A 23,152-nucleotide genomic window follows, 5' to 3' on the forward strand; every position below is an offset into this window, starting at 1 on the left:
GTACCAACCGCCCTAACCGGGATTCAAACTTGTCCAGGAGGTGAACCCTGGGGTTCCACCCCAACGACAGAGACATTGGCTCTGGGCCAAAGTGCCACTACAATATATATCATGTAATATTTTATCATCAAGGCTTAAAAACAAACACAAAATCCAAGAAATATAATAATTTGTATAGACATAAATGAAGCCGTCGTCCTCAATACTATTAATCAGTCTACTGTCCCTAACAATCCATTTGACAATTGTGTCAGTCAGCCTGTCAATTGTTGTCTTATTTATTGCCCAGATTCTACTTTAGTACTTTATAATACTTTAAATTCAAAAATACTTTGTAACAATTTTGTTTCTTTACTTATGTTCATGTTGGTACAGCAAAATTACATTTGTTCACTATTAGGATAGATGAGGATGACACAAGATTTTTTTTTTAACATTTTAAATGTTCTAAATTTAGATGGAGTCAGTCCCAGCCGGTTTGTTTCAGTTCTCTGGTTGGATCCTTCAATATCGTCATATGGTATAAATCTGTATAAAGAGAAGAGAACAACACGTGTTCGGGGGGGGGACCACAGTGTTGAATGTGCAGAGTAAATGAGACCATAAGTCAAGTCTGAATGTGATGGATAACGCAACAGTTGTCTCTGTATTTACTCTGTCAGGGTTGGACTTCACGGTCACCAACAGAGTTACTCTTTTTGTTGTCACTTTTATATGTTATTTTTTCATTTGGTTGGAGAATATGACGATTATTGTGACAGTCATTGTCAACAAGAACCTCCATGAGCCCATGTACATCTTCCTCTGTAATCTGTGCATTAACGGACTCTATGGAACGGCAGGTTTTTGTCCAAAATTTCTTAAAGATCTTCTGTCTTCCACTCATGTCATTTCTTATACTGGTTGTCTCCTGCAGGGGTTTGTGTTGCACTCTTCATTAGTTGCAGATTTGTCTCTCCTTTTGCTCATGGCCTTTGACAGGTATGTGGCAATATGTCAACCTCTGAACTACAACTCTGTGATGACTAAAGAAAAAGTTGGCATTTTTGTGTTTTTTGCTTGGTTCGTACCATTTTATTTGGTGTTAGTTGGATCAATAACAACATCATTAACAAGACTGTGTGGTTCCCATATACCAAGAATATACTGCATTAATTTAATGGTTGGGAAATTAGCGTGTACTGCCTCAAAAGCATCAGTGATTATCCCTGCTTTTAACTACACTGTTTATACTCTGCATTTCCTTGTCATCGTCTTCTCTTATGCCTGTCTGATTAAAAACTGCATCACGTCTAGTGTGAACAGAAGCAAGTTCATGCAAACATGTCTGCCACATTTAATATGCTTGTTTATTTTCATGTGGAGCGCAGGTCTCGACCTTTTGTACATAAGATTTGGAAATGCAGACATATCACAAAGTTTTAAGAATTTTATGGCAATTGCATACATTCTGATTCCTCCGATCCTGAATCCCCTGATCTACGGGTTGAAACTGACACAAATACGTAAAAAGGTTGTGAATTTGTTTTTCATGTGAGAAAAAAATGCAGGTAATAAATTCATACATACATGCTGTGCTGTCATACAGATGGAAGTGTACAAAGTTTCACTTAATTATGTTCTCATCCGCACAACATTAAATTTAATGAATGAATATTTATACTGAGATTTATCTGATTTCTTGTTGAATGTTTTTTCTACATGGACAGCATTGTTCACACTGCACCTTTCTTAAAGTTGCTGATATGGTGTGCTTGTGTTGGCCTAGAGGAGTAAATACACAGTTCCCAGCATTTTATGGTAGATTATTATTTTACTTTATTCTGTAAATTATTATTATTGGTTATGATGATGATAATAATAATAATAACAATTAATAGTAGAAAATCAATTTATGTGATAATGTGTTCATAAAGAAATGATTTGTTGTAACATTTGCACAGAAACCAAAAAAACATGGTCTTGTTTTTCCTCTTTTCACAGTGTTTGACAGTAAAAGCACAGAAGAAAGTTAGATGTACAGTAGTCAGATGTACAGTAGTCAGATGTGAGTCTGGGGGAAGATCAACAAGCACAGACAAAATGTTCTTAGAGAACGTGTCAGGTTATAGACCTTGAGCCGCTCGGAAATATAAGATGGTGCTTGACCATTTAAAGAACTAACGAAATTTCTGAATAGCCTCGGGGACAAGTAAAAAGGCTGTTTCTGTAGTGTATGCAGTAAGAAATACAAGTATGAATTCAAGTTCCACCATAGTGTGTGCAGGTTGTGTGCGTTTTTGTAACACGTGGCCCTACACAGATTGGACAAGATAGCGGTGTAGCCTGGAACGGATCAGCTAATTAGACTGCCGACTTCTTGATAAATTAGAAGCACTTGAGGGCTTACCTTCATAATGTTGCAGGTCTATGGCTAAGGTTTACTTTTCAGTGGTTAAATGGTTGAGGTGACGATGCTTGAGAAGCAGAGTGGCATGTCTCCATCAAGTAGCTTCAAGTAGACATAAGATCCTCCATAATCTTAAAGGCCTTTGTTGAACATAGGGGCCGGGGGCCCAGAGTGCTACAGAGAAGAGATTTGAGACATTAGAAAGCATTATGACATTCTGGTTCAATTTCAGCATGGCTTAAACCACAGGTGGGTTTAGACTGAGTTACTTCTTCGTTGATCAAGACTGTTTAGAACAGGGGTGTGCAATAAGTAGGATACCACGATCAACCAGCTGATGGCAATGGGAGTGCTGGTATATCATGAGCAGTTGAAATAGAGGAAACAATAAGAATAAAGATGTTATTTATTTTTGCAGATCACTATAACTGAACTAGTTACTCATAAGGTATTGAATCATATTGTGCCACACAGCAACATGAATTGACAAATGATTGATTATTCATGGCTTTGCAAAACCTGTAGTATAAAGTGCTTGAATGGGTCATTAGGAAAAGAGCTAAACAAGTCCAGACCATTTACAACAGTGTAGTAGTGGAAAGATTGGACCTTGAATTTATTTTAAAAAAGGCAAACCAAATGAATCACATAGAGGCACCTAAAAATCACAACAATATGGCAGAAGTAGATATGTGTGACACAGAAGAAAAACTTCAGTCTAGTATAGTATATGTAAAATATATTTATATTTTCAGGAAAAATAGTGAAATACAATTTCAGCTTTTCATACCTTTTCTGACTAATATCTGTCTATATTCAAACGGCTCCATAAATTGTACCACTGGGATAAATGAGGGTGATGCAAGCATTACATGGGTTATTGTTTAAAGTTTGAGTTTACAACTTTAAGACAAAGTTAGTGTCAGCTGGTTTATCTCACTTCACTGATTGGACTGTTCATTTCCCTTGAAGAATTTAAATTTGCCCTAGAATAGCAGCGCAGGTTATTTGGAAGGAAGGGACATAATGTTTAATGTCTTTTTTAATATAATTTTTTGTCTTAACAATGGGAAGAAGAACTTTAATCGTGATGGATAACAATTCTGTGGTTTTTACTCTGACACCTTTAAATCTCACAGCTAATAACAGGCTGACTATTTTTGCTTTGACTTGTATGTGTTACTGTGTAATTTGGATGGCGAATGTGACTATTATAGTGACAATAATTGTCAACAAGAACCTCCATGAGCCCATGTACATCTTCCTCTGTAATCTGTGCATTAACGGACTCTATGGAACAGCAGGTTTTTACCCAAAATTCCTCCAAGCGCTTCTGTCTTCCACTCATGTCATTTCTTATGCTGGTTGTATGCTGCAGGGGTTTGTGTTGCACTCTTCATCTTGTGCAGATTTGTCTCTCCTTTTGCTCATGGCCTTTGACAGGTATGTGGCAATATGTCATCCTCTGAACTACAACTCTGTGATGACTAAAGAAAAAGTTGGCATTTTTGTGTTTCTTGCTTGGTTTGTGCCAATCCATTTGGTGTTGATTGGATCCATAACAACAGCACTGCCAAGACTGTGTGGTTCCCATATACCAAGAATATACTGCATTAATTTAATGGTTGGGAAATTAGCGTGTACTGCCTCAGTGGCAACTGTTATTGTACCTGCTTTTAACTACACCATTTATTTTTTTCATTTTGTTTTCATTTTATTTTCTTATGGTTCTTTGATAAAAAACTGCCTAAAGTCTCATGAAAACAGAAATAAGTTCATGCAAACATGTCTGCCACATGTCATATGCCTGTTTATTTTTATCTTCAGTGCAGGACTTGATCTTTTGTACATAAGATATGGCAACACAAACTTATCACAAAGTGTGAAAAATTTCATGGCAATCGCATACATACTTATTCCTCCAATCACACATCCTCTAATCTATGGTATGAAATTGACACAAATTAGAAAAAGTATTGTGCAATTCTTCCTGAAATAATAGAATAGAATAGAGTCAATAAAGAATATGGACAAGGTCATGTTATTGAACAGTGTATTTAAAACTGTAATTTATTACTGCTAATTTACATGTGCATATTCTAATACATAAATGTTATATATATATTTATATATAAATAACATTTATATATATATAAAATCTATAAGGGAAATATATTTATGTATACATATATGTGTGTGTCATTCTGGCTGTCAAATATCTTATGGTGAATAATATATATGCATTTCCTTTTATATGCTTAAATAAAGAACACCAAAAAGTCGTATGTTGTATGTCGTATGTAATTTTTACCTGTAGTGTATTTATATATAAATATATAAATTATAGAATAAAATATATGTACAAAATGCATACATTGGCCAAAAAAGTGTCTACTAAGGCAAAATAAAAGCCTTTTTTTATGATGTGCTAAAAGATTATCATCATATGTATAAGAGCAACACTGCCATAAAACAAAACACTATCATGTCAATAATTTTTACTTTTATATAAATCATTTCAGCATCATGCCGCACAGCAGTAGTAATTAGTAGTTTGTCAGTACCTGAGCTACTCACAGTTTCCACACTTCTGCCATGAACCCCATAATCCACTATGACTGACCTAATCCACCACGATGCGTGACCATAAGCCTGATCAGAATGAGAGTGGACACAGTTACTTGATCTGTATCAAACGGTGGGGCATCATCTACCAATAGCAGTTTGGGAGAAAAGACCCTAAAATACAGTTTTTTCCTACAAAGTGAATGTGGTGTCTAATTTAAAAAGGAATAGAAGTGTGTGTTATTTCTAATGTGTTTCACAGTCACAGTCTTTCATCTGTTATGTTGGAGGGTTTCCTTTGACTGACTAAATCAGTGGTTCCCAACCTTTTTTGGATTGTAACGCCATTTTGACATCATACATTTCTGGCAGCCCCAAAGCTATTTTTTTATTTCTATAATTCGTTTTTGATCATTTTTGTTACACCGTGTTGAAAATAGAGAGTAGCCAGATTAGTGCAAAAGCATTATTTTCACTGATCCCATGTACAATTTAATGACTCCCAACAGTTGTGTTGACGTCATCGTCAAAGCTGTTTAAAGAAGACATTTTGGAAGAAGACAGTCAGAGGAGACAACACAGTGTGCCTCCTCCACTCAAAACGTTTCACACTTTTTTTCAATTTTAGATGTGAAAAGTAATTTTACTTCAATGGAGAATGTTTCTGTTGTCAGAGTCTTCACTCTAGCAGGAATAAATGAGACAGTGAACTACAGAATGACCATTTTTGCACTAACATTACTGTACTATTGTGTGATTTTGTTCTTCAATATCTGTCTCATCACTATCATTATTGTGGATGAAAACCTGCATGAACCTATGTATGTCTTATTGTGCAACTTCTGTATTAATGGTATTTATGGAACCACAGGTTTTTATCCCAAATTTCTCTTAGACCTGCTGACCTCCATTCCACAGATATCATATGAAGGATGTCTGTTTCAGGCTTTCATTATGTACTCGTTTGCTTGCAGTGACCTGTCTATTCTTGCAGTTATGGCCTACGACAGGTACGTGGCTATTTGTCGACCACTGCATTATCGCTCAATTATGTCAAAGAGGAGAGTCACTCAGCTGGTGTGTTTCTCCTGGTTAACACCCTTCTGTATTTTCTCCATCAGTGTTATACTAACATCTAGACTGAGCTTATGTGGTTCAAAAATTCAGAAGCTCTTCTGTGTGAACTGGGTGATTTTCAAACTGGCCTGCAATGAGTCTGACATTGTTTCAAATAATATTGTTTCCTACGCAACCATTGTGATTTATGTGCTTCATGGGGTTTTCATCATGTGGACTTATATGCATCTTGTCAAAACTAGTGTGAAATCCATCGATGACAGGGTCAGGTTCATGCAGACTTGTGTGCCTCATTTAATTTCTCTGACCACTTTCCTCATTATAATCGTTTTTGACTTGTTGTACATGAGATTTGCATCCACAAAGTTACCACAAGGCCTACAGAACTTCATAGCCATAGAATTCCTCATAATCCCTCCACTCATGAACCCCCTCATATATGGATTTAAACTCACCAAAATAAGAAACAGAATTATGTATATTGTCTGCAGTGGCAGAAAATGACCTCTGACTGAATTCTCACTTTTCACCTTTACTGTATCTAAACTGAAGACAGTTTTTGTTTATTGTACTAATGCTGGCACTACAACAAATTAACATGCTAAACTAATGGATCATTTCAATAAATAACTAATCATGTGTGTTTAATCATATATTGTGCTAATTGAGCGATACTTTACTTTAAAAGGGCAATGTAAAAAGCTTGGAAGTTGTAGTGTGACTAAGAAGGATGGATGAGAACATGAACTGAAACACAGCAGCACTTTTTTCTTATGTGCTGAAACCATGTATTATTAAACAAGTATAAAAAATGCCATGGAAAACTTGTTGCTTTGTTTGTTTTTCGGAAATACTGGACTGAATGAACACACAAAATGTAGGTTCAATAAGTCAAAATTATTAATGACCAGGTGAGGTGTAAACTCATCTATTCCCTGAGCCGTTAAACTTAGAAGAGACTTTAGTCTGTTCTGGTTTTCTATTCTGTTACTCGTATTGTAACTGAACAGAACCTTACACTATGTCTTGTAACCGTCTATGTGCATCTTGCAACTGTCTTCCACTTAAATGTGGTATGAAAATACATAACATAACTGATTGGTCTGTAACTGGTTTTCATGAAAAGCTTCTTTGCAGTACCAGCGTCGCTGGATTGGCACGATTAAAATGAGGTATTAATTCCGATACCAATATTAGTAATTACATATTTACATACTACGTCTTTTTGCACTTAAAAACATTCTTGACATTGGTCTCTGCTAAATGTGATTTGACAGAGTATATAATATTTTTTTCACGATTATAAATCATAAATAGTTTATTTATAAATAAATGTATTTCATTTTTCAAAAGATCAACATGTAAATGCAACTGTCTAAACTACCAAACATTTTCATGAGTTTTTCCCCAGTGTCTTTCTATAGCATTAATTCCCAACAGTTGTGTTGACGTCATCGTCAAAGCTGTTTAAAGAAGACATTTTGGAAGAAGACAGTCAGAGGAGACAACACAGTGTGCCTCCTCCACTCAAAACGTTTCACACTTTTTTTCAATTTTAGCTGTGAAAAGTAATTTTACTTCAATGGAGAATGTTTCTGTTGTCAGAGTCTTCACTCTAGCAGGAATAAATGAGACAGTGAACTACAGAATGACCATTTTTGCACTAACATTACTGTACTATTGTGTGATTTTGTTCTTCAATATCTGTCTCATCACTATCATTATTGTGGATGAAAACCTGCATGAACCTATGTATGTCTTATTGTGCAACTTCTGTATTAATGGTATTTATGGAACCACAGGTTTTTATCCCAAATTTCTCTTAGACCTGCTGACCTCCATTCCACAGATATCATATGAAGGATGTCTGTTTCAGGCTTTCATTATGTACTCGTTTGCTTGCAGTGACCTGTCTATTCTTGCAGTTATGGCCTACGACAGGTACGTGGCTATTTGTCGACCACTGCATTATCGCTCAATTATGTCAAAGAGGAGAGTCACTCAGCTGGTGTGTTTCTCCTGGTTAACACCCTTCTGTATTTTCTCCATCAGTGTTATACTAACATCTAGACTGAGCTTATGTGGTTCAAAAATTCAGAAGCTCTTCTGTGTGAACTGGGTGATTTTCAAACTGGCCTGCAATGAGTCTGACATTGTTTCAAATAATATTGTTTCCTACGCAACCATTGTGATTTATGTGCTTCATGGGGTTTTCATCATGTGGACTTATATGCATCTTGTCAAAACTAGTGTGAAATCCATCGATGACAGGGTCAGGTTCATGCAGACTTGTGTGCCTCATTTAATTTCTCTGACCACTTTCCTCATTATAATCGTTTTTGACTTGTTGTACATGAGATTTGCATCCACAAAGTTACCACAAGGCCTACAGAACTTCATAGCCATAGAATTCCTCATAATCCCTCCACTCATGAACCCCCTCATATATGGATTTAAACTCACCAAAATAAGAAACAGAATTATGTATATTGTCTGCAGTGGCAGAAAATGACCTCTGACTGAATTCTCACTTTTCACCTTTACTGTATCTAAACTGAAGACAGTTTTTGTTTATTGTACTAATGCTGTCTGTCTATCAGCAGACCACACTGAAGGCTCATTGATCATTAAAAACTATGCACATGAGTAATGTAATTTGTAAAACAAATAACTAGAATAAAGAGGTTGATATAGAAGGAAAAGCATTTAGTTACATCATTTGAATTCTATATAAACCTTTTAGGAAAAGGTTGGCACTACAACAAATTAACATGCTAAACTAATGGATCATTTCAATAAATAACTAACTAATCATATATTGTGCTAATTGAGTGATACTTTACTTTAAATGGGCAATGTAAAAAGCTTGGACGTTGTTGTGTGACTAAAAAGGATGGATGAGAATATGAACTGAAACACAACAGCACTTTTGTCATGTGCTAAAATAATGTATTATTAAGTGCGAGAAATGTCATGGAAAACGTGATATATATTAACCAAATAATACCACCTGAAAACGTGGCATGTACTCGATACCATTTATAGTAGTCTAGACAAAGTGACGAATTGAATCATTATAGTTTTCCGGAGCCATAGCAGCTCCTTCTTTCACAAACTCTCCCTCTTCGAGGCTTTAGCTTCTTTGCTGTAAATTCACTCAACAACTCAAACTTGTTCTCATAACATTGTTCGTATCTTGGATATAACGTTTAGTTCCAAACATAGACGGGTAATAACTTTTCCTCCAGAGAATCTTACCTTGTCCATCTATTTTGAAAAAGGCGCCATTCAGCGTCCACCTTCTTTTCTTTTCTTTTTTTTTAGCAGTCTCCATGACCGACACCAGTCAGTAAAAATCTTTTCTCGCGATAACGCGTGATATCATCATGTTGCATTAACTGGCTTAAATCCTGGCTGGGATATATGCATTTCCACCATTATTTTCACAGAACTGTAATTGTAAATAAAATAATTGTAAATAAAATAATTATTGTAATTGTAAATAAAATAATTATTTAAAAAACGTTTTTTAAATAATTATTTTATTAATTTGTTCGAAATTATCTGGCCGTTTAAACCGTAATTTACAATATATTCTACAATTAAATTGTAATATTTATGGTCTTCTCTGCTAAAGGTGCTTTCTGGTCTTGATGTTCATGTTAGGGGCTTTACAATGTTTATTAACTGGAAATATAGACAGTTGTTTTTAAACTTTCACCTTCATAACATTCGTATATATCGTATATATTAGTCTATGAAAAAGTCATAGACATAGAAAAGTCAAAGGTTTCTGTCTATTTCTTTTTAAGATTGTAGAATCCCGAACGATCAACGGTGGATTTTTAAAACCCTTCGTTTTATCTAAGTAGTAAAAGTCTGATTCATCCGTGTACCACTAGAGGGAACCTAAATAACACCAGTATGACGAATACTACTACAGTACTAGTATCTGTCATACGGGTTAACACATTAACCAATAGTTAAAATCAGGTTGGTGTTTGTCAGTCATTTTAAATAATTGTCCAGAAACTAAAGGTCCTGACAAAGGTCCTTTACAAAAACAAGAGCCACTCATACAGCTTCCCCAGAAAGCCTTTTTATTCAGATTGAAATTCTTCTTAATGCCACAGCTGTTTCGTCACCAGTCTTTAAAAGAGTCCCTGAGTCAGAATTAACTGGATTCAGTGGCAGTGCATTGATGCACATCATGCAAAATAAAGAAATGAATACAGTAAGAATGCACCATTATGTACAGTCGCAGAAAAATGCCTTGTAAGCATCACTGGTGAAAGTAGCTTTTTCTGTGTTTTTTTTAGACAGGAGGCTGAGAGTGTTTACGTCTCCAAATTTTAAAGGTCAGACAGTTGAAAATAAAATATCTGATCATTTTTCCAAACTGCACCTCGGGAGTTTCACACTGTTGTAGCTTTTATTCAACTGTTCCATTTGGTTGCAGCCTGAACACACTGACCTGTCATGTGACAGAAAAACATCACTGCCTTTTCGAAACTCAATCATTTACATAATGTACAAGTCTATCAGACTATCACGGTTTTCCTCAGAAATCTTCTCCGGTTCATCTGTTTAAAAACGTTTTATTTTTCTGCCATTCAAAACGTTGAGTGAGAACCAACAGCTAGATTTATTTATCTCTACAATTTCTACCATGACTTTATTTACATATTGGTATTTAAAGATCCTAAGTTACACACTTGAGCTAGTTTCAAAATGGACAATATGGCTGTGTCATGGTGAAGGGATGCATGATGCCTGAAACATGGCCGCTGATGAAGAAAAATAACAATGCAGCGCGTCAGTGACTACAACACTGTACCACTGCATTTTCATCTAAGTTTGAGGGGAAACAAAGAAACAGACAAAATCAAGTCAAATCAGTAACTTTGGTTATGTGGTGAAATCCTTTAATATTTTCAATTGTTGTCATCTGGGAAAATGAAATAAAACAAATAAAGCAATGGAAAAAAAAAACACTCAGGAGGTGGCACTGATGCACCTTGAGATAAAAAAAAAACCAACCGAACTTGGCTTTATAATAGTAAAATCATCTTCTAAAAGTAAAAAAAAGGGCTAAGATTCTAAAGCTTTCACCAAGTATTGAGGTAATACATCTACAGGTTATTTTTTTAAGGAAATTAATTACAATCATGAGATTTGTTTATTCTTAGTTTCCTTATCCAAACGCCCCAGCCGCCTCAAAAAAAAGAAAAAAAAAGTGACTTGACAACTAGCCCCAGCTAAACTGGTTAGCATCACTTAGCTTCCATATTTTTACATTAAGCAGCAACTGTCTATTAAGGCTTTGCATCAAATCTGTCTGAGTTTTAAAAAATCTACAGAAAGTACACAACATACTGCTGCTGAGGACTGGTGACCAAGAAGACGGAAAAAGAGGAACAAAAGTAAAATCATGTTAACTACACTGGCACGGGGAGACGAGTGCGGGACAATAACTTCCCCCTCTGTCTCACCAGACTTTTTTCTATTTTTGGGATCAAAAATACAAGTCTCAGAAGTTCAGTTCCTTTATTGTGGTGAAATCTGTGATCCTCAGTGCAAACTTCCTAGATTTGTACTTGAAAGTGGTTTTCAATAACAATTCAGTCATTTCAGTAAACGAACCAAATGAACTGCTGTTGAGATGGGTGGATGTGGGAGGGATGGTGTTAAAGGGCTGAAAAATGAAGCAATCCTCTGCACGTCAGGCTTGATTTAAGGCAAAGGTTGAAACATCACGACTAGAGTATAAAACAGGAGAGAAAATAACAGGAGGCAGCTGTGAGGACTGTTGGTGACCTTTCCTCCACTGCCATTCAACAGTCAGAGGAACTCCAGGCGTGGCAGCTGCATTTTCACTGGTGTTTTGAGGGTTGGGGTTGGTCATGTTGGGGGGGGGGCAGATGGGACTAGAAAATACATACACAACATGTTAAACTGGCCAAGGTATATTAGAAAACACATGGATGTATTTTTACTTTAAAAACTTAAAACAGGATCTGATGTGGGGAAGAACAGAATATGAACATAATCAGAGTGTTTTAAACACCAGCATCTCTGAACAAACATGTTAGTGTGTGTCAGTTTATCACAACCAAAACAAGTGAGGACGAGACGCTTCAGTCTCTTCACCTTCAGCTACTGACAATGATGTGGAGTTTGTACATTTGTTTGCCTGATCCTAGCACAGATGTGATAATGAGATATCTTTAATTAAAATGCTGCCTCTTAACAGGAAAGAAAAAAAGTTAAGTGCTTGGATGATTTCTTTTCAAATAATGCTTAGAAAAGCCAGCTGCTGTAACTGTTGCAGATGAAGTGTGATAATATGAAGGTATGTGTGTGTGTGAGTGTTGTGAGGGCAAAACGAAGGAGCACATGTCGGGCTGGGGGGTGCAGAAAAATACTATGCTGCATCTCTCACTCTGTGTCTAACTGAAGCCTGAACCAGTCCCCCCCGCGCCCACCCCACCCCGTCCTCTCCGTGCTCCCCCGGTTTCTCTGCCTCATCCTGTAGTGCCATTCATTCTCTCTAACTCTGGTCTCTATTGTGTTTTTGCAGCTGCACCTCCTCCCCAGCTCATCTACCTCCACAGGGGAGAGTAAAGATAAGTAGGGGTGAGACGCTGCAGAACGGCCGTAAAGACAAAGCCGTACAAGGAGGGAGAAGGGGAGTGAGGTTTGGGGGGGGGGGGGGGAGGGACGGGGCCCTTTCTTGGCCTCCTGGTCGCCGTAACTGGAGCCCGTTTTCTTCACCTCAGTGACTCCGATGAGCCGTCGAATGGCTATGGAAGCTGGGAAGAAAAAAATGAATCATAAATGAATAAATTAAAATTAAAAAGAAAGCACACACTGAGTTGTGATGTGTGTGTGTCTCTAATTGGTAGACAGAGACACTGTATCTGTAGGTGAAATACTCTGTGATGTCGCTGACCTATGATGAGAAAGATGATGAAGCCGATGATGAGGAGGGGCGAACCGCTGACCGCCACTCCACAGGCAAATTTAATGAGAGGAGAAAGAAGCAGAGTGGCCCAAAACAAAAAGTTAAGGAGCGTCCACGGCCGCCGCGCTGGGACAATAGTGGGTCCAGGGAACCTTCGCTCCTTGTTGTAGAATTCTTGTAATGCATCCTAAAAGAGAAATGTAAAACTTTTTTCAACAACATATGTTATTGCTTTTTGTAGGACATGAAAAATGAGTGACTTAATTTACAACAGCACTGAAAAAAACAAATGCTCTGTTCAGGAGGAGGAAAGGAGGAGGTGGTAAAGAAGAGGAAATTAAATTTCTTAAATTAAATTTAACAAACTTGAATGACAATCAATACCACGATAAACAGTTCTAAACAGTTCTTCTTAAACCTATCCTAATGGAGTCCAACCTTCTCCTGGTAGAGCTTGTGCAGCCAGTTGGCACACTCCCCTTCATCGTCAGGTATGTCCTCCACAGGGAACCGTCTGTAAGAGAACAGTTTTAACTACAGAGTGAACAATAATGATGATACGTACTCTGCAGTATTTACACTTTTATAAAACAAAACATGACCAGGGCAATGATGACACCAGAGGATTCTGGGAGCAGAAACATATTCATATATTATATGTATTTACAGCTATTCTTTTTTTTTTTTTTTGCATAATCAGCTCAAATTCAGGTCAAACATTTCAATTCCCTTGTTCAGATTTGAATCCTGGACTATGAAAATCCTGTATCTTGTGTCTTGCGTCTTGGAACCATAACCAAGGCTTATGGCAGCCTTCAGTCCTGCCCGTTGTTACAGAACGTTAAATACCAGAGACCACAGAGTCTAAGACATCACCAGAGGAGAGAGCTTCAGTAACATCTGGTCATAGGCAGTAAATAAGACACTCTTGACTCACTCACCTCACACTCATGTCAGCTTTGTATTTCTTGCCGTGAACGATTCCGAGGAGAGTGGGAGTTTGGTTATCTTTAAAGTTCAACGTCACGTCGTACACAGCAGAAACTTTAAAAAAAAAAAAGAATTAGAAATCCCATTAAAACATAATGATGTCAAATGTAACAAACTGTGTGTGTTTTTCTATACACTACCTGTGCCTCTGAGACACTGCAGGGTGGTGGTAAAACCTTTGGTTCGGGGGAGCAGGTGGTACTTGAGCCTGGGCAGACCTTTACTCTCTGCCACCTGCATGCTGATCTGGTGTTTCTTCTCAGTGAAACGTGTGCCTTCACAATACAGAAGAAACTGTGAAGGTGAAAAAGAGTTAATACCAAATACAGAACCACGGTTAAGTTAAGGTTAAGTTAAGTTAATCGACATCTTATTGCAGTAAGGTTGATTTTATTATTTGATTCCACTTACTTTTATCTCCATATACAAGCAAATAAATCCATACATACAAATAAATAAAAATAAATAAATATAAGAAATGCAAAAGAAACAAATTGAGGGAATAAAAGTGTTGGTACAAAAAGCTGTACAAACTGCTGAGTGTAAACGGCTGATTGGAGGTGATCGAGCTTTAAGGATGACTTTGTACCTACCCACATAAATTCTGGATAGTCCTTCAGTCTGTTCAGTCCACTAAAGACCGTTTTTTTGTCCTCCTCCCACCTCCTTTTGCAGAAGACAATTTCTAGGAAGTACCAGGTCCAGCCGATCAGTGGAACCTTCAGCAGCTCGTGTTTGGCTAGCACCTTTGAACTCTAAAGGGAAGGCGGGTGAAAGAGATAAAAAAGAAAGGATTCACCACATTATGGTCTCACATCAATAAGAGCAACATGTGATGTTGACAGTTCCTTATCTAACGAGGACAGGACAAGTCTTATTGGCTGAAAATCTTCACTAACCCCCAGGATACCGAATCTTTCACACATGGTCCACCCACAGAGGAAATCGATCTCATAGTTGTGGTTGAGGATGACGATAACATGCTCTTTGCCAAATTTATCCACCGTGGCTTGGTCTGTGTACAGAGTACATTCTGTGCCCGACCACCACTCCAGCAGCATCACCAGCTCTGCAGACACGGAACAAAATACTATGTTTATATTAAGTCAATGGGAGAAAGATACTATCATCCACTGTAGATGAGCAACATTAGACAAACTGACAGATCCTTACATGATAATAATAGTGAGGTTTGACTCCCAGCTGCACACTGTGTAGTTGTGTACTACTGTGTATTTGAGTACTACTGTGTAGTAGTTTCAGCTGTTGTTGGTCATTGTTCTGCTGCAGATTTAACATCTAACTCAGACCTCGGTGACTTTTAGCTCCTTCTGAGTCATTTATGATAAAAACCGTTTCACATCTGTAACAAATGGTAGACATAGTTAAGTCCCGTGTGTCTTCATGACACTGTGGACCACCAGGCCACTGTCACCTATATATTTATGACACTTAGAGACAGAGTGCAATTGTAATTTAGTCAAGTGGCCAAATGAGTATGATTAGGCTGGAGTCTGGATATAAATATAACAAATTGTAAGTTTTTATTTGTGTTTAATAAAATATTAAGATCACTAAATACACAATGAAGGGACTGAATCACTCACGACTCCAGAGGGAGTAGGAGAGCCGGCAGTTGATTCTGCGGTACAGCTGTTTGTTTATGGGCCAGAGGATGCAGGTGCAAAGCTGGATGAAGTTTATGATGAGGCCGCTAACCACAAACACAAAGCCCATCAGCAGCTGCAGGATGAACAGGCTCTTCAGGTAGGCCAGCAGAGCCATGGCTGACGAGCCCAGAGTGCTGAGTAGGCTGCTCTCTGCGCACCAGGACCAACCTGGGGAAGGTCGAGCAACAAGTGTACATTTGATGGCAGGTGTCAACAGGGTGGAGGCACAGTGTAAGGCGATAACAGAATTGTCTCTTACCACAGCTGGATGCTTTTATAAGCCGCGTTTACAAGGTCCTTCGGCCAATAGTACAGTCCTGGAAGAAATAAGACAAAAAAGATTTTCAAAATTAAAAATCAATATAAAACAAACAAACATATATTCAATGTTTAATTTTTTATTTATTTAATTTTTTTTGCCTTATGTATGGTAATAGCATTTTTGTTTTCAAAGGATGAAGAAGGTTAGGGTTAAGTGTGATTTTTGTAACAAGCAAAACAACCAACAGAAATTGGTGACATCTAGTGGCAAGGTAGCACATTGCAACAAAAGGAGAACTGCCTGCTTGAACACAGGCCTGTTGAGAAGCAATGCCGTTCACATACCAGGAACCTTTTTTTAATAATAATAATTTAAAAAAAACAACTTAAAATACTTTTTGATATGATTCAACTTGTCACCTCCTTTCAGTAACAGGTATGTAAGTGTGATCAGTGCTGCTGCTCATTTTTATGCATCTCAGCAAAAATAAAGAGCTAAACAAACACTTGCCAACACATCTCACCTCTGGAACACAAACACCTCTGATGTTGTCACGTTGGTAACTGGTTTCTTTATTAATATTTCACAGACTAAGTTATCTGCACACGTTATCTGTTAATTTAGCAGATAGCACCACACGTGTTGAATTTACAAGTAAAACTATAAAGAGCCAGAGATTCAAGAGACCAAACTCTCACATGAGAGGCGAAACGTTTTTAAAAAAATACTTCGTCCAGTTGCTTTTGATGTAACTATTTTTTGGATGAAATGACCTGGATGACTGAGAACCTACACAGACTTAATAGAGTCATTTACATTCTTAGTCAAGATGAAGTATCAGCCTTTTCAATTCCATGCCATTCAACAATTTCACTTTGTAAAATAAAACAGCAGCTGCAATAGATTTCATTTTGTCTGAATGTTCAATAACAGAAATACTAAAAATACAATACATCAAGTAGTAAAATATGTCATTAGTATCAAATTAATTTAAGACAGCTTGCCTTCAACGGAACAGTGAATGACACATTTTCAAAAATAAACATCTTTATATTGTGAGGTTTTGTTTTTTAAATACATAAATAAGAAGCCCTAGTGCTTGTAAACAGATCAACCCAAAAGAATTAATCAGGGCAGTGACCCATTTCAGCAAGTATGGTTGCCATCACATTTTTGTTGAGCTAAAAGTTGCAAAAAGTTAAGAAACAAAATGGACTACTTTTATATGAAATCCTCCCGAATAACAAAATGAACCTGTTCTAATTTACTAGACCTTCGGGTGCAGCAGCCTGAAGACAAGATTAGAGACGTTGACTTGGTCAAAGCAGCTTAAGGCCAGACAGCTGCTTCTGCCTTGTGTTACCTGAGAAATGTGTGCCAACCTGGGTCAACCCGTCGCTTTCATGCAGGAAAGAACTGTTCATCATAATACACGCTTGTGGGTACCACGCCTTTGTTGTTTGTAATACTCCAAGCCTTTATTTGATATGCAAAGCTCTACTCTGAAGCTACTGATGTCCGTCTGCTGCTATTATTTTACTACGACCACACATAGACATTAGTTCTCATGAGCAAAACCATCTTGTTTATCTTACCAGTAGACGTAGTATGCTATCGCCATGAGCACCAAAGCTCCACAAATCCCAGTGAAAATCATCACGGAATTCTGGTTCAGCATTTTGGCGGTTGGTTTTACCAATTCAAAGCCAAAATAAAAATAAAAAACAAAACAATATAAGGCACGTGGAACCAAAGAGTCACAAGTGGTCCTGCTTCACAGCCATGTTTCCCAAAACATGAAGAGACGATGATGGTTCCAGGTCCAAAAGGTGGTTGAAAGGACTTGGCAATTAGCGGTGACTAGAAAGTTGAAATCTTCTGCAAAATTAGCAACAATTGCAGACTTCCATTGATGGTGAATGGCACAAAAGGAAACTTAAATCAACTGAATTACTACCTGATAAAAAGTGCATGGAACAAAGACTGAAAGAGAACTAAAGGAGACACATCACCAGTCTAACACAAATGCTGTCTTACATGTATTCCCACCCTCTAATCCACTGGATTAGATTAGCACTGATTAGCAGGCCATGGGCACCCTGGATGTGTCACATTTCATCAACATCAACACAAAAGAAGGCTCTGTCATCCATTAGCTGGGCTGGCAGAATGGCATTTGTTAGGTGTACGATGATCTCCTAAACTAAAAAACCCATAAACATGTGTGTGTAGCACTGAGATCCACATGCTTACATCTAAGGCTAGGTTAACATTTTACTCTGGGCAGCTACTTTAAACTTATGCCAAACCTGTGCCAAATTCCCCTTAGGTCAAATCTAATTATGAATGGATTAAAACCAATTCCTTAAATCAGGTGTTTCTCTTCTGTCCTCACCAGCACTACCTTTATTCTACATCTAAACTGACATGTGTCCATCGACATTGTAGAATAATAGTTGTTAAAACTCTGTAGGGCTTCAAATTTATTTAAATTAAATCAGGATTAATCGTATGTACAATTAATGTCACAAAGATAAAGAAAACGAGTTACAGAAACCAGCAGAGAGACACTGAGTTGATTTGTCCTGCTTTGACTGACCAGTCAGTGCACATTAAGCCCAATATAACAATACACTGTAATAGCTGGACCCTGAAGGTCATTGTTGTTTCCAAACAGCTGCTCAACCCAGCACAAAAGCACTTTCATAATAACTGAATATATAAAAACGTAAAAGAAAGTGAATAACTGTGTCATTGTGACACAGCACTGCACCACTGCACACAAAACCAAATGTGACCTCTGCTTTTAACCCATCACCACAGTCAGCATGGGGGCAGCTTTAAGTCCCCAGGGAGCAGTAAGTGGACACAGTGCCATGCTCAGAGTACCCTAAATGGTAACTTGGCAGTGGACTCGAACCTGAAACCTTCCGGAACAGATCCTGTTTCCTTAACCACTAAGCCACCACTGCTACATGGACTGTTAAATACTTTGAATCCAACATCTTTGAAATCGTCAATAGCTAAAACAATGAACCTGCTGAAAACTGGCTGAAAGGTGAAGTGGTCAGAACACCTTCTGTTTGAAGAAAGAACGTGAGCAAAGGTGTAATAACACACTAAACAGCTAAATCAAAGATTGTGTGTGTTTATACAGATATACCAGAAGCGTAACTACACCGGCTATGAAAGATATCTACACCACACCCTCACCACCATCTCACAATCCTGTTGAAACATGGGCAGAGTTGCGTAAGGTAGAACGTGCTTCACAAAAACAAGGCAGACAGACAGCGTAGAAACGCCTCACGGAGGCTGAAAGTGACTCCTCATAGTGCGTGCTGCTACAACTAATAGGTTTTAGTCTGCAGCAGTATTAGTCTTATGACTTTTGAGAAAGAGCTTTGACAAGAAGAGCATACAAAGGCTAATAAAAATGTTCATGTCAGCGGAGATAACAGCACAGCACATATATTGACCATACTGGTTCAAAGTGAACTTTCAGAATAGGTTAAATCAATTAGCAAACTAGCCACAAAATAATCAAACAGCCTTGAACTAAGACTTCCTGACATTCCTTCAACCGAGGTCAGTCAGTGAACAGCGACAAAGGTGATCAGACAAATTGTTATCAACACATGAAAGTATATTTAGCTCAAAGTCCTTGAGGCCAGTTCTTCTCTTAAGTAACTGATAAAGGTGTTGAAGTTACCAAAGTGACCACTGGACTTTACACCAACAGCACATCATGTATAGTGCATGACTCAGATAGACATTTGATAAAAGATATGGCCAAAATTGGGAAAAATTAGAGAATGAAAACCTTGTGGGTAATGTAGAAATCCCAATTTTGGTATTAAAAAAGTAAGTAGGTTACTAAGTAATTAAGTAAGCAATTACAGTAAGTAGTAAATAGTAGTACAGTAGTAAATTTGTATTCCATAAATGAACAGGAAGATATTTGTGTACGTGGGAGATTAAGTGAGCAGTTAATGGGCAAGTAATAAGTATTATGCAAGAAATGAAGTAATAACCATTTAAGTAAATAAACAATGGTAAGTCATATGCCAGTAATAAGAAAATACGTGATTAGTCATGGAAGTAATCACTTCCATGACTTCCATATTCTATTGCAGTATTAAAAAGCTATCTTAACTAACCTCAGAAAAAAAGATCATGCATGTAAAAACATCCTGGGGATCAGCTTGACATAAACCAACACTACTAACTTATTTCTGAATTGAACTGCACCTCAGTTGGTTTTCCTCAATCTATCCTAGTTTTTTCCATTTAACCAAACATAACATAACATGCCGTAGAAAAGGGCACTGCGGTCCTCAAACTGTTGTCCTTCATGTTTTTACTTTTTATTAAAGGATGCTAACAGCCAAACAACTTAAGGGAGAAGCTGCTAAATGTTGACATTCTTTTTCTGTCATTCAAATGGCTAGCCAACTAATCAGAATGAAACACAAGATTTCGTATAATAATATTAAATCATAATTCTCTATAGAATGTATAGCATTTCATTACATTAGTTGTACACAACCCAGTTGCTTGTTACAATCCATTGCTTTTAGTTTAACGTGGTTTCCATAAGTAGGCTTCCATAACTAGTCCTATCAGTGCTCTCTACTGTCTACAAGACAAAGCTCGAATTTGAACGAAGATCACGACTTTGACAACTGAAATCACTATGAATCTATTAAAGACTGCTTATGTAATTGATGACTGGAATGGCAGCTAGTGGGTCCGACACCTAATAAACTTGTACAATGTGATAATGGCATTGGCGGCACTCGCTTACCTTTCTCGCAGAACTTTCAAATCGAAGGTCAAAACCATGCATTGAGCCTAAAGTTAGCTTTGGTTTTAGAACAGAATGAACTCCAGTAACCTCGCGACTGTAAGTCGTACGACGCTGGTGACTGCCAACTGGCGCACATGACGTACAGCAGCGTCTACTTAGTTTTGTTGTTATTTTATTCATTTTTTGACATCAATTCACAAAAAAACGTATAACCACTGACTTCATAATATCAGAGCATAGCATGTGCCGGTGCAGCAAGAGCAGCCACCCCTCCTTCACTGCCTGGATTTTTCTTTTTTTTTTTTTAAATTATGTTTCGTGAGCTATAAACCTACTGTATTCCAAGTCGTGAAATAAAACAGCACTAATGCATTATTTTAAGTATAAGTAATAGAACCACTTAGTTCTATTTCTGCAAAGGAATATTGCAGTTTTATTATCATATGCTCCCTCCTCACTAACGTTACCGTAACTCGTGCTGTGGAAGGACAGAGCCACCTGCTAACAGAACACGCTAGCGGGCTAACTTACCCAAAACACTATCTTTAATTTGTGTTTAAGTTGTGCCTCAAACGTATGACAAACGCAAAACATATGGCACCACAAATTCGGGTTTCCACCTAATTTTATGACCCACAGAACAATTTGGCCAAAGCCAAATGTTTTTCTTGCTAACGTGCTAAGTGCTAGGCAGCTAAGGATAGCGGTCAGTCGGCAGTAACGGTGCTGTGCACTCTTACCTGAATATTATTAGCCTAGGAGAATGTAGATTCTCTTTCCGTTTTACTATGCGTTTTTCTGGGTTCCGGGACTAGGAGTGACGCTGTTATTGAACCCTCCTCACTTTGTCCGTTTCCAGACACGCAATAAAAATGACTTGAGGTAATGCGATTTGCAGGACCGCTATTGTTTGTCGGTTAAAGCCCAACATTTCCTTAAAGCCCATCTGAAGGTAGCAAGCCTTACATCCGGTCACCGGCACTGGACTCCTCACACGATAACACTTATTATTAATTTAATTATTTCTTTATTCTGACTTTAAAGCCCCACTTCAAAGCCTCTTTATGTGATTAAAGTTAGGTCATCTGGCTTTGTGATAGTCAAAGTTAGACTTGACTTTGTAACTATTCTGGCAGAAAGTGAAAATAAAATAATAAAATCACCTAATAGTAATTATCAGTATTATATTACCACAGAATGAGCCCTCTGTGGATGACACCTTGTTGAATCACTAGGGTTTTAATTTTTATTTTACACTAAATTTATTTCTGTTTTAATAAGAACTAGGGCATCTAATGTTTTACCTCATGACCGAAAAGAATGGTAAAAAAAAAAAGAAAAATCACATTTTCTACTATAGCATGTTGTTGTTGATCTCCCCATGTGGTCTTGTTATGGATCAGTGAAGGAACGTTGTAAAAAAGTATTTCTTTAATACCGGAAGAGACTAAATGTCTATCTCGTTTACAACACAGTTGTGTTGTCCACAATAGTTTTGATGGATTATCCACCTGTCACAACCTCATTGTCACTGTCAGTATAATGTACGTGCCTTGTTGGTCTACATCCTGTCAGGTGGACGAAGCATTTAAATTTTAGTCTTTAATATGCAATAAATAAATAAAAAATCGAATGGGATTAAGAGCCACAATCATTTTTTTTTTTTTAATTTCATCTCTTTAAACACAACACAAATCCAAGACAGCACCGTTAATCCCACACAACTTTATTTTATGTTTTCAACAGGAAATACACGTTTAAATTGCTGCTGTTTTTCTCTTGTACACATTGAACGATACTGTTGGATTGAACTTTGGACGTATTTAGCCCTCTGCTGGCGTAAATGCGTATCTGCAGCTAAAGCTGGTTTGGACGCCAGCTTTGAGAACAGTATGGTGTTGTATGCACAAATCCCTGGGTCTTTTTGTGAAACCAATCTGGAATGTTTGTTAGTAACATGTGGTACAAGGATAAGCCACGGACAAGTCACTGTAACAAATCTATTCCTTCTATTTCACAGTGGAGCCTTTTACTTACATGCTTCTCTCTACTGCTGCAATGTTTGGGTATTATTTGAATATTTGTGGTGCTGGGGGGCAGACCACAGTGGCTTTATTTGCATATCGAGGTTAACGCCAGCTGTTCATAATTTGGATTAGTGTTGACAAAACAAGAGCTGAGCTTCCTGTCCTTTATCACATATTAGGGGACACATCAAGCAGGAAATCTAACTCCAACTACTGTAATAATGTCCTGCAGAATGGTTTTGTTTGTTTATGAAAGGCTTTTTATCATTTTTACAAACAATATATTTTTATAATTGCTTAGTTCTTCCTCATTTGTTGAAAATAGTTACTTAATGATTAGTTAGTTTAGATGTCACTCCTCCCTCCCACCCCCCCACCCCCCTCCATTTTGTTCCTTG

The 23,152-nt window shown here is 37.5% G+C and overlaps 5 protein-coding genes across 5 annotated transcripts; 4 read left to right on the plus strand and 1 right to left on the minus strand.

The window, feature by feature from the left end:
* The first annotated feature begins 555 nt into the window (after positions 1-555).
* LOC103392327 (olfactory receptor 6K2-like) lies at positions 556-1,793 on the plus strand. Its single transcript, XM_008328913.2, has one exon. The coding sequence runs from the start codon at positions 623-625 to the stop codon at positions 1,535-1,537; it is 915 nt and encodes a 304-aa protein (XP_008327135.1). The 5' UTR covers positions 556-622; the 3' UTR covers positions 1,538-1,793.
* Positions 1,794-3,076: 1,283 nt separating this feature from the next.
* Positions 3,077-4,388, plus strand: LOC103392328 (olfactory receptor 52D1-like). The gene has a single exon (XM_008328914.2). It carries the CDS (start codon positions 3,456-3,458, stop codon positions 4,386-4,388), a length of 933 nt encoding a protein of 310 aa, XP_008327136.2. The 5' UTR covers positions 3,077-3,455.
* An 819-nt stretch (positions 4,389-5,207) lies between these two features.
* LOC103392302 (olfactory receptor 142-like) lies at positions 5,208-6,553 on the plus strand. Its single transcript, XM_008328886.2, has one exon. The coding sequence runs from the start codon at positions 5,606-5,608 to the stop codon at positions 6,533-6,535; it is 930 nt and encodes a 309-aa protein (XP_008327108.1). The 5' UTR covers positions 5,208-5,605; the 3' UTR covers positions 6,536-6,553.
* A 1,060-nt stretch (positions 6,554-7,613) lies between these two features.
* Positions 7,614-8,543, plus strand: LOC103392329 (olfactory receptor 142-like). The gene has a single exon (XM_008328915.1). The coding sequence runs from the start codon at positions 7,614-7,616 to the stop codon at positions 8,541-8,543; it is 930 nt and encodes a 309-aa protein (XP_008327137.1).
* Positions 8,544-9,976: 1,433 nt separating this feature from the next.
* agpat3 (1-acylglycerol-3-phosphate O-acyltransferase 3) lies at positions 9,977-21,717 on the minus strand. The gene is made up of 11 exons (XM_008328916.3): positions 21,468-21,717; positions 15,915-15,972; positions 15,593-15,823; positions 14,885-15,054; positions 14,579-14,740; positions 14,126-14,279; positions 13,937-14,039; positions 13,434-13,509; positions 12,984-13,182; positions 12,759-12,843; positions 9,977-9,983 (listed from the first exon to the last, which is right to left on the minus strand). The coding sequence occupies exons 3-11, from the start codon at positions 15,768-15,770 to the stop codon at positions 9,977-9,979; spliced, it is 1,134 nt and encodes a 377-aa protein (XP_008327138.1). The 5' UTR covers positions 15,771-15,823; positions 15,915-15,972; positions 21,468-21,717.
* Positions 21,718-23,152: the final 1,435 nt, after the last annotated feature.

Source organism: Cynoglossus semilaevis, chromosome 16 (assembly GCF_000523025.1).
Source record: "Cynoglossus semilaevis isolate Cse_v1.0 chromosome 16, Cse_v1.0, whole genome shotgun sequence".
NCBI classification, from domain to species: Eukaryota; Metazoa; Chordata; class Actinopteri; order Pleuronectiformes; family Cynoglossidae; genus Cynoglossus; species Cynoglossus semilaevis.